Here is a 12,261-nt window from a genome sequence, read left to right as displayed (position 1 = left end):
GTAACTTTCTTTGTAAACTTCTGAGGTCTGTTAGAAAAGTAAAGGAAATAGTGACTACACAATCCCCAGCACCCACATAACCTACGGTAAATTTCTGTACACAAACATCTGAGCAGGGATGTTTTGGAATGTTTGTGGTTGAGGACAGAGGCTATTATCAGTTTATCCTAACAGGGTCATATCATATAACTCCATCCAGGCTAAAGAGTGCAATCAGAAAATGAAAGCATTTTTTTCTCCTCATTTTTCCTCAACCAAAAACAGCTTTTTGGGGGTCCCCACAGTCAAGGATAATTAAGGGAGGCCCCTGTAAATATTTATACAGTCTAGGGAGTAGAGGCCACCCAATACCTAGGAGATCTAAGTGTCTGAATGCCTATGACATACATTATGCCTTACTTCTGAAATATAATCACTTGCTAGCTACATTTTTTATTGATATCCTAAAGAATAACGTGTGTGTTCAGGCATTATTGGATGTATGCCTTTCTAAAAATCAGTGATATTTAACACACACACACATCACAGCAATGTTATGTTAATTTTCTACTTATTTCAGATCAGTGACTGCTGTTTAGCAGTCCTCAAACAGCAACAGTGATAAGACAATTTTATTTACCTCAGTAAGTAGTAAATTAATACCTATCACTATCCCTGAAAATTTTATTTACCTCAGTAAGTAGTAAATTAATACCTATCACTATCCCTGACAATTTTATTTACTTCAATAAGTAGTAAATTAATACCTATCACTATCCCTGACAATTTTATTTACCTCAGTAAGTAGTAAATTAATACCTATCACTATCCCTGACAATTTTATTTACCTCAGTAAGTAGTAAATTAATACCTATCACTGTCCCTAATTTCACAGATATTCCTGATTTTGTCTCATAATTTTACTCTGTCACACTAAATCAAGTAATCAGAGTTTTACACTTATTGTCTAAAAAATGCATGTTGATGCAAAATGTGTTATTCTAGTAACTTTTTTAAGTGAATTAGAGTAATATACAAAATGTGTTTCTCATTTTGAGACTTTATTATGCTATTATTTTTATCACTGAACAGAATTCTTCAGTAAAGATGTTGAGAGTTATAGTATCAGTTGTTCTGCCAGTATGTATAAAATCCCTGAAAAAGATACCATCCCTGAAGATTTAGAAGCATCAGCTCTTAAACTTCATAGTTTGCACTGAGATTGGTCACCCTGGGCTGCTGATCTCTCTAGTGCTTACTCTGCTTATGTTCATTACAGCTTTGTCCTAACTATTACAGTCCTGTTCAGGTTAAAGAGTGTAATTGAAAATTAATACTTTGTTTTTTCCTCATTTTTCCCCAACCAATAGCAGATTTTGTGGGGCTCCCACACAGTCAATGAGGATTAAGGGGCCCCCTGCAGCCACAGTTATTAAAGCTGGCTATGTTGTTAATTTTAGTGAAGAGGATGTCCACCAATAGGGCTTAACTATGCTGGAGCATTATATCATTGGTAAAATATTTAATGAAATTGTAAAGTTTGTTACCTGACAAAATACTGTTACTATAGCTAAAGATCTTTGAATTTTGAAGGAGATAAATACGAGTTACTGTTACTTACCTGGTTTAAGTATATAAGCTTGCTGTACTAGCTTTTGTTGGTTTGACAGACATGTTACAAAATATTAAGGTAACATAAGTTGAAGTGGTTGGGGGCCCCCCAGGACCAGGGGGCCCCCAGCGACCGCAGGGTTTGCTGGTGCCTAAAACCGGCTATGAGTGCCTCTAAAGTTCATTTCTCCTGTGACACTATTTTTGTCTGCCATTTGGCTCCTTGAGCTGCAGGTCCTTATCCCTGGGGAACCCATTTTTATCTTTCACAATGACTGGGTGTCCTTGTGGACCAGCCCACAGTTTCACAAGAGCATGGTATTAAAATTATCCTTATAGTAACTCAGTCATCTCCTTATTTTGTTTGCAGGGGTAGAAGCTGAGAGGAAGAGACGTTCAGACCGTGGATGTTCTCTACCAGCTCAGATTCTACCTGTTGAAAGAATTTGTGTTCAGGAATACAGAACAGCTCTTTATCTTCTTTGCTTCAGGAAGAGGGGTGTTGCATGGCTGAGAACATCCTTTCCATATGGACTGCTAACTGCTTTGTGTTTTGCCAACAGCATCTTCAATTCCCAGTTGCATTTCACTAGAGGCATTTGTTCAATGGCCACTTTGTCAGTTCATACCATTATCAAGCATTATTATTTGCACTGTGATTCCAGGAGTCAGACCTCCTTTGGCATCATAGTGGTTTTAGAACTTGCCTTAAGGTCTGCCTGTTGCTCTCACCTCTGCGAGGTTTAAATTTTAATTGTTTGAGATTCTTCCCAACAGTTAGTTGCTACAGAAGCTGTAGAGCAGTTTGTCATGGTAAGAACTTTATTACCAGATGGATGGAGTTTGAATCCTACCACAGCCACCAAGTTAACAGGGTGAACTTGGCTGCCAAACAGATGTTTGAATTCCACTACTACCAGACAGTATAATAATCCTTGTATATGAGAGACAAGGGTTACAGTCCTTAGATATGCTCTATTGTCCACAAATAGGTGTGATGGCCACTAGAGATGGCCTCTTGAGTCACACTTCTGACATAACAGCTTAAAAGATGCACAAATATCTGATTCACTAGGGAATTCAACAAGTGCAACCTGTCCTTGAGTATACAAGGAATATGCACTGCTGTCCCAAGTATGCGCTTTCAACTTCCACACCCCAACTAGGACTACACACTAATGACTTGGTGAGCTGTGTCTTTGGTCTAGCAGCTCAGGCCCATTTCTTACCACTCCCTCAGCGAAATTCATTTCCCCTTGGTGCCTCTTATGAATGGTAACTATCTTTTACACAAAATATTACTTACACCCACACACCCAATTTCCAGGAAAGGATGGTAGAATTCTCTGTTTCCTTACAGCTTTTGGCTTGGAAAGATAATTTTGTTTGATTAGTGAGGCCTTAGCGAATGTTTCTGAAATTATTGCATTTGTGTTCCCTGAGCTTGGTCTAAATGGAAAGAGGGGAAGAGTTTTTGTTGTTTCATTGCAACTAGAAAATTATTCCAATGAATAGGGCCTCCTTCAGAGAACACTTTTTTTTCCATTAGTTGAACAGCCTGGGCTCCTTATGAACGTTTGCATAAACCTATTGATTATTTCCTGAGTGGCCATTCTGGTATTAGATTAAGTAGCTGCTGTTTGTAATTTCATTTGGTTCTTTTGGAATGGATGAAATAACTAAAGTAAGTACATCCTCTTCCCTTTGTTTATAAACCCAAGAAAGACTTTTACATTAGCAATTTGGACTTTTAGGCAAAAATAAATTTGCTGTTTCACTGACCATATTTTAAAATGCTGACAGAGAGAAAGTAATGTTTTACTTCTATTTTCAGCTATGCCTGCACCTCCATCACATCAAGTCTGACTTTTAATTACAGTAACAATGGAGGACACAGCATGAGACGCAAACTGCTGGCAGTTTTGAGGCTGAAATGCCATGGAATATTTTTGGATCTACAGGTGAGTTCATTTTCTAGGTGTCTTTACAGCCCTTAACTCTGCAGGGGATTGAAGGTCAGCATGTTAGTTAAAGTCAGCCTCTTCTTTGTCTAAATATTTAGCTGAAAAGTTAATTGCAACACAATAGCACTACAAACTCACATAATATAGCATGTGTTATTTCCCTGTACTGGCATATTGTGTTGCTTGTCACAATTATAGTAGTAGATCAATGCTTGGTGGATTCTTTAATGAGTAGGAGCTTCAGCCTATTGGTGGTACTTACGGCATAGATTATTTTTTTTCCTAGAGAAAAAGCTTGCTTTTCTGTATTCAGATATGTCTTGATTTTCCTGGGTAACCATGATAATTTCAGTATTGTATAAGCTGTCTTTTTAGTTTAGTGTTTTCTGAAGTATAGAGATTGGGATTTTTTCCCTTTTTTGTCTCCTCATACTGGCCGACCATGAAGCGGTTGTCTGCAGTGTCATCCATTGAAGAATTCATCACATGGTGGGAAAGGCTTCACATCCAGGGCATCATATAGTTTTTTTTTCTTTAAAGTCTTGTCTCCTTCCTCAATGGTTGATATGGGGGAGAGGATTGTACTATCATTACCTTTTTCTGAACAAGTGCTGCTTCAAACACATTTTAGAGGTTACCTCATTAGTGAGGGTTGGTAGCAGGCGACCCTCATCCCCAGTTCATAGTGCTGCGTACTGTTTACCTCAGTTTCATGTAGTTGCCAAGAGTGCAGACAACTGGACTCTCCTCTGTTCTTTCCCTTGTTCATCTTCCTAATGCATGATAACCCTAATTGTGCCGCTGTCCTTAACCCCAATTTTACACAGTACCCTCCGAAAAACCCTTTCTCTAACAGTAACACTGTTCAGACAAAGTGTGTCTGAATGTACTGTTGTTATTTTTGTTTTTATGATTGGAAAAATAAAACATTTCCTTTCCTTTTATGATTATTGTAGGTTTGTGATTTTCTGTTTTTGATATTCTTTAATTTTGATGTTTAGTTTCCAAAACTATGAGCTTCAGTATTTATAAACATGGTTCCCCTTTGAATAATCAAAGTACCAGAACATTGACTTGCAGAACAGCGAGGCGACATCATGGAAAACTTATAAGAGCGAACTCTTGGAACGGCGAAATTTGCCTCTGGGAAACTAACCACTTGACCACCACTGACAAACCTTGCAGTTTCCTCCACCATAGTGCAATTTCGGAGTTCATATATTTAGGTAGGGTGTGTGTGTGTGGGGGGGGGGGGCAGGGTGCAAAGCCCCCCACTCCAGAAGGTTTTATTTATGTATAATTTTTTATACTATGGAGTTTTAATTACAAAACCCCGTAGTATAAAAAATAAAATCTTCCAGATTTTGCATGTGTGCATGCGCATATATGTTTTTGTACATATATTATACTCACAAACAAAAACACTCATATGTTCTGCTTGTTGAGTACATATGCAGTTTTCTGTTAAAATTTTGTAGGTTTAAAATGTGCTATTATATCTTATGTAAAATGTAACTGATTAAATGTTAATGGAATGGTAGGTTTAAAATGTTCCCTACTAACAATTACTCTATGTAGTACCCAGGTATGTATTGCATAAGGGAATTACTTAATAAAGGCTTAAGCAATCTGTACTTAACTTAGTTGCCTGGTCCTTCTGTCCACTAAATGTCATTTAAACATTAAAAAAACAAACCAATAATTGCTTATAGATGTCTTCCAAGTATTTTTGCCCTCCACCATCTGCCATGGAATTGCTCCTTAGTTAAATTTTCCCTCCTCTCCCTCCTTCAAGTAAATCAGGTTGGGAAAATTCCTTAATCAGCACTGTACAGCTCATGTACATGACCCCAGTAATTTTATAAGCTTATTCATAATACTTTCTCCCGCCATACAGCAATTCTTCTTTCTTTGAACACGTCTTCCATGACTTCTTTACTACTGCAGAATCTGTTCTTAACTGACTGACTATTATTCTTTGGTATTTTTTAAAACAATGCCCTGCAGGCCACCCAGTTTCTCAAGTAAAAGTGTTTTCCATGGTGACTCATATTTCAGATTTACCAGATAGCACAATGATTTAGTCTAGCTGCTATTTCTCAGTTTTAAATATATAAAACTCCTAATCCTTCCTGACTTGATAGTAATGTCAAGACTTGTTGGTTATTTTTGTGTTTGTTGTCCATCCTTAGAAAATTAAAAATGTTTCTTAACTTAGTGAGACACCTTGAAGACGGAAGGACAGGTGATGCCTGGGCTGAATATGAGACCTTAAGTAGTACAAACCACTGAAGTGCTTGCATTCTTTGCAACATGTCTGGACATCGTGTTCCATTTCCTGACAAATTTAATACACTTACTCAACACGTCTTTGTATGTCAACACAGATGAAGCTGCCAAAAAGCTAGATAATTTTACCCATAGATAAACCATAGGTTAAAATTTCTCAAAAATGGTAATCCTGCATGAAAGGAGGCCCTGGCATAAGATAAACTTAACCGTTTTATTTTTAGATGTCTTATTTTATATTCTGATAGTCTTCCAAAGTCCTGTATTTCTGAGAGCACAGTTTGCATTCCCTAGTGCAGATTGCACATTATAAGATCATCAGAATACATTGAAATCTTGTATGCTGTACCTCCAACTCTGTGTTCAGTAAAGCTACTGATTTTTAATTTTGCAGAAGGTAATCTAAGTGCAGCGCAAATAGCAAGGGGGATGGAGACCATTGCATAGTTCCCTGATTTATACTGATGGGTCGCGATAACTCTATCCCCGCATTTAGTCTAGCTGTGGGATTTGAATATAGTACTTCAGTCAACTCAAAAAACTTAAGTGGGAATCTCATTAATTCCACAACAGAAAAGAGGAAAGACCAATTAACTAGTTGGAATTCCTTCTCTATGTCTAGACTAACAGTTAGCAGTGGCTGTATTCTCTGTTAGTAAAGCTGTTTTGATTAGGTTATCAAAAGTTGTTCATTCTGGCATAAACCCCATAATGTGTAATAACAGGCAAGAGCTTCATCATATTTTTTGCCAGCAAAGCAGTAAAAAGTTTATAATTATGATTTAAAACTGAGATCAAGTCTGTATGAATAAACTTGTAATGAGTCCTTTTTTGTTTCAAAATAATTGATACAGTCGCTTGGTTCCCTGAGCTTGGGATTTTGTGTGTAGTGAGAATGTAATCTGCAAGTGCGTTGACGTCTTGTATAAACGTCTGCTTTCCCATCTTTTATATTTCTTTGGGCAAAACATCCTGGCCAAAGGTCTTTTCCAGCTTCTCTTCTTTTAGACGTTTTTTTCTACATGTTCTCGTCACTGGAACTACTAACAGGGCTGCTTGAGTGGGTTCTAACATTTTTTTAATTGAGTTCTAGTTAAATAAGTTTTCACATTTTGAGTCACCTGTTCATCATGTCTTCATACTATAAGTGACTTAATACTTTGGAAAATAATCCAGTATTTCTGCAGAGGTATTATAAATTCTTTTAGTCAGAAGGTTGATGATTTTCTCTGTCTTCTGTTGTTGAAGTTTAAGTGCTAGATGTATGTATATGATTGGTTGAACTAACTTCAAATCTTTGTGACATCTATATTGCTTGAAGTAGCTTATCCAGATTCTTATCAAGTTCATTATTTTATATTTTACTTCTACCACTTGAATACCCCAAATCATACTATCATATGTTTTCAGTAACTTCTGTTACTCTCTAAAATTCCTTTCTGCAGTGCATCTTTCTTCTGAAGCAGAATTTTTTTAAGAAGCTGATTAATTATTTTTTAAAACTCCTCCCATACTATAGCAAGACTACCTAGGGTCTGTTTTTTGTTTCATCTAATTCTTGAACCAGTTTTACAAGTTTTTACATATTGCTTCCCTTGTCATCAGTATAAATTTTCCATCCAGTTCCTAGTGAGTAAATCATTGTCTAGATAGAACTGCACTGCTATTGGAGCATGCTCTGAAAGAGCTGTAAAGTGAGTATTCAGTCTATTAAATGGCAATGCTCCTTTGAGACAATAATTTTGTCAATTCTAGAAGATGATTGGTCTTTATACAAAAAAGTACATAAAGGCAGGGCTGGGTAGCATCAGTATCCAGTGTACATCTTACATGTCCATTGTTAATATATACATCTCTATCATTTTACCTGCTTCTAGGATTTTTAGTCTCCTAGACCCTGAGTACACCTCTCCAACTGTACTATTACCCTTTCCATATTACCATCCCTTCCTGTAAACTTATCCACTCCATCAACATTCTATCAAGCTGGGACTGTCTTAGTCCAGGAGGTACATAAACATCGATTATTTTGAGTTTAATGCCTTCCATGTGCCCTTTAATGGCAATGTACCTTCTTCACAATCCACTTCCCTTTTCTGTAATTCAAATTCCAGCTATTTTGTAAGGTAAGATTATTACCCCCCAAGGGATATGAGGAAAATTTGTACTGCATGTATTTAAGTTTAGTGAATTTAGAATGATCTGAATTTATTAAATGTGTTGCTTGTAATAGGACAAACTGTGGCTTATATTTTTGAATGTATGTAAGCACCTTGTTTGTCTCAGTGGGGTTTCTTAAACAATTCACATTCCAGGACAGCAAACTATACATCATAGTTAAGATATAAATGATCAAAAACATTATTTATTTCCCTTTAATGCCTTTTGGAGGGAATCTCAATTCCCTTCTGTAATAGTTATCTCTGATCCACAGGACAACTCCAAATACCCACAGTATTAGTTTAAAAAATAGTCTCTTTGTTAACAAACTGCTAGCACTTAAGTACTCAAATATTAAAAAAATATAAATACATAAACTTGCAGCCAAGTTGTACACATATCTGTTAAACATTTGCAGCCAATTACATTTATTAATTTGCAAATCTGTTTTCGTAAAGCAGGCAAAATGACTTTAACTTCATGAGAGACCAGAACAACTGCCCCTAGTTTCACAAGTTGAGTGTGAGTGTTTCCTATTATTCTGCATTCTGATGCTGTCCTAAAACAAGCCTCCTTTCCCACTTTTTCAGTCTGAAAAGAGACACAGACAACTTACTTTATTGTATCACTCATTAACTATAGAGTGCTGATGTTTTTTCCACTTATTTCTTAAAAAGACTTTGGTTTTTGATGTTGTCTATTAAATCATTTACCCAATACTCCACTCCGATACAGTTCAATAAAGACAGACACTGCATACTTCATTGCTAAATCCATGCTGTGGAATCATGCAGTAATAGGTGGGCACCTTAAAAGGACAAGTATGGCTTTTCTGGTACTTACTTTTTTTTTAATTAAGTCTTTCATGGGTAAATCCACTGCCAATTATGAGCGGACCGGAGTTCCGCTGTGGTGACCCCTAACTGGGAAAAGCCGAAAGTCTTTTATGGGTAAAATCCTACCGTATGCTTATGTGACACTTCTTCCTTCTAAATTAAGGAGTCCACTTTTATCATACTTACTTGGAAATATTTCATATAAGATTGTTATTTCTTGGTCATGTAATTGGCCATGAGGCCAGGTATACCTGGACTTAAGTAGAATACAGTATTCTGAGCCACCAGCAGGTTCATGTGTCTGTTGAATAGTCCTTTCCACAGAAGGTTGCTGCCTTGGATTTTTATTAGCTGTCCTAGGACCCATATTGCTCTAACATTGTTTCCCTCAGTGCAAAGGATGTAAGCCTAGCTAATATTAGTCATGCCATGAGGACCCTCAGATATTGTGGAATGAAAATCCAGTGAGTCCTTTCTATCTTAATTTCTTCCTCCAGGATTACTGTCTTTTCTGCTATTCTCTTCCATGTGTAGTTGATACAGTAGGACCAATCCTTTTTGTACTGGGATCTCAGCAGACTTCAGATTTTTCCTTCTTCCTTAGTTTTCTGTATCATTCACTTGGACTTCCAGGGTTTTCTGTTTATTTCTTTCACAGCCATCCATCCATCTGCCTACTTTGGTGGCTTTCATATCTGCATCAGTGATTATTAATTGCTCTGAAATACATTTGTTTGTCTGAACTTTGTATGTAGCTTGGTAAGTTGGTGGGTTTTCTTTTTTGATTTCATACTGCAGTTCTTAGCATCAGCTGTCCAGGATCTCCCTTGTTGCTCTGACTTCCAAGCCCTGGTTCTACCCCTGATTGTGAATCAGCCAGCAGGGATGTAAGAGAAGGTGGAGAATGTTTTGTACCTGATACTGTCCCCCTATTTAGGGACTACCGAAAGAATGGGAATTGGAATTGGAGAGCAGTGTTCCTAGAGTGGTATCTTCAGTATCATCTATGCTGCTTGTCTTTTTTTTATTTAGGCCTAGTCCCTCTCTAGCATGCTAACATTATCATTTGGCAGGGGTGGCAACTATGAGTGACTGTGAGTAAGTATCCCTACCCTGGGCTCCTAAGGTGATGACATTTCTCTGTAGTCCTCCCCTCAAGTCCGGTATCATATATCTGACTTGCAACATCTGCTAAAGCCCTATTAAAGAGTTGCCAAGCATGTTTCCATCCACCTAAGATAAGCACACCCATCCTCCCTACCTTGCTTTTAAACTCCTGAGATGCAAATCAAACTTTCGTCACTTGAGTCATAGTCAAGGCTTTATACCTATGTGCTACTGGTAAGCCTAGTTTAGTAACTTAGAGTTAATTTTTTGCAGTTCTGTCATTGTTTAAGCCAACTGGGAGTTATTTCCAGTGTTCTCCAGCTCTTTGATAGGCTCTGCTAAATCAGTTTTGACTGATAGAGTTCTTTGGACAAGTGCAGTGTATTGCCATGGAGCCTGTCATGAGTTTCTTCCCTTTGGTTTGTAGAGCTTCTTATTTTCCTTCATGACTTGCCAAGCTTCTATTTAAATTTTTTTTTTTTTTCCTGTAGATCCAGTTAATCAAATGTAGTGGATGTGCTTTAAGGATTCTCAATCAACAGTATACTTTTAACTTGAATGGATGGTTAATTCCATAGCAGTGTCTCCAATGGCTTACTCTATAATTGGTGATTTATCTTTTTGAAGCATTGTGGTAAGTAACGCTTTTTGTATTCTGTTTGTTATATTCTACAGAGATGATTATGGTTTAATGCATTAGAAGCTTTACATGTATCAGCAGCAGCAGCAGCAACCCCCTTTTTCCCATTTTTCTATATGGGGTCAGAGCGTCTTGTCAACTGTCTCCATCTCTTTCGATTCACTGCCTCTCTCTTGCCTTCTTTGATTGTCATGTCTGACTGCCACAGATCTTCTTTTACACAATCCAATCATCTCTTTGCTGGATGCCCTTGTTTCTTCTTGCCTTCTTCCTGTCTGTCCCAGATTGTCTTCTGCTTTCCAGAACATAAGCTTGAACCATTATAATCTACTCTCTTTGCCCTTCTCTGCAACTGTAGCTATTTCAGCTTCTGCTCTGATGTCCTTATTTCTTCATCTATCCATAATGTGTATCCTATCACTCATCTCAGGTACTTCATCTTCATCACTTGTAGCTTCCTCAACTGCTGTTCCTTCATTGCCTAAGTTTCTGTACCATACAGTAGTATTGGTTGCACCACTTTTTTATACACCTTACTTTTCAACTTCTGAGGCATTCCTCTGTCAAACACTTCTCTAACACTCTGTGCCTGTCAGCTGTAGTCCTTCTGATTCTTGCTTTCATCTCCTCATTTAGATTTCCCTTTTTGTCAACCATCCCTCCCAGATATTCAAAGCTGTTAACCTGTCCCACTATGTTTCCTTCTATCTCATTTCTCAGCTTCATCTGATTTCCCACAATTACTGCCTTTACAACTACCTTATTTGTACTCAGTTTCATCTTGTGCACCTTCAGTTTTGCATTCCATCTCATTATTTGCTGAAGTTCTTGTTCCTAGTCTGACTGTAATGCCATATCCTTTGCATACAGCAGCTTTGTTGATCTTTCTCTCCCATCCTATTTGCTAGTGTAGTCCAAGTATTAACAACTGTGGGCTCAGACTTTAAACCTGATAAACGCTCTCTCCCAATGGGAACCCTTTTGTGAGTGTCATTGGGTCCTTTTAAATAGCCTGCATTAATTCTACCAATGTTTCTGGGAATTCATACCAGTGCAGGACTGCCGAAATCACAGGACCTTGGCAAATGCTTTCTCTAAGTCTACACATGCCTTGTTAAAAATCTTTCATCATCTCTTGCTTCCTCTCAGATTTTTGTCTTACTGCAAACATAGGGTAAGTTGTACTGCATCCTGGATTAGAACCTAAACTGTTCATCTCCCATCCTACTTTCTTCTACAATGCATAATTCGTTTCTCAGTCACCCCCTCCCCCAAGAACTTTCATGCAGTGTGACAGGAGTTTGATACCTCTGTACTGCCCAAAGTTATAGATGTCTCCTTTGTTCTTGAACTCTGACAATTGAATGATTATTCTCCAGTCATATGTGGTGCACCTTTCTTTTCCAGCTGCTATGAGTACCCTCTAGAGCTATTTTCCCCAAACTCCCTCAACATCTTGATCACACAGGTAACAATAAGCACTTTATCTTACATATTTACATATTTTTTGTCAAGAAATAGCATTCCTTCTGTCCTAGAACACAAGGCAGACACTCATATCTACTGTCAGTAGCATGATAAAATTTCACTTGGAAATATACAGTTATTTATCTCCTGCAGAATCAAACGTATGGCATAACACAACACAATTACTTTTAATGTTCTGATGTACTAC

The 12,261-nt window shown here is 37.5% G+C and overlaps 1 protein-coding gene across 1 annotated transcript in view; it reads left to right on the top strand.

Moving 5' to 3' along the window:
* The window catches only part of TERT (telomerase reverse transcriptase), a 1,470,615-nt gene that overhangs the window by 718,770 nt on the left and 739,584 nt on the right, over window positions 1-12,261 (top strand). The window contains exon 12 of the mRNA XM_044065146.1: window positions 3,425-3,551. Coding sequence (XP_043921081.1) covers window positions 3,425-3,551 — 127 coding nt within the window. The remainder of the gene's footprint in view (window positions 1-3,424; window positions 3,552-12,261) is intronic.

Source organism: Protopterus annectens, chromosome 3.part0, assembly GCF_019279795.1.
Source record: "Protopterus annectens isolate FY-2018-M chromosome 3.part0, PAN1.0, whole genome shotgun sequence".
In the NCBI taxonomy this organism is placed as follows: Eukaryota; Metazoa; Chordata; order Ceratodontiformes; family Protopteridae; genus Protopterus; species Protopterus annectens.
The sequence above is the reverse complement of the archived record's forward strand: the minus strand, read 5'-3'. Positions and strand labels throughout refer to the sequence as shown.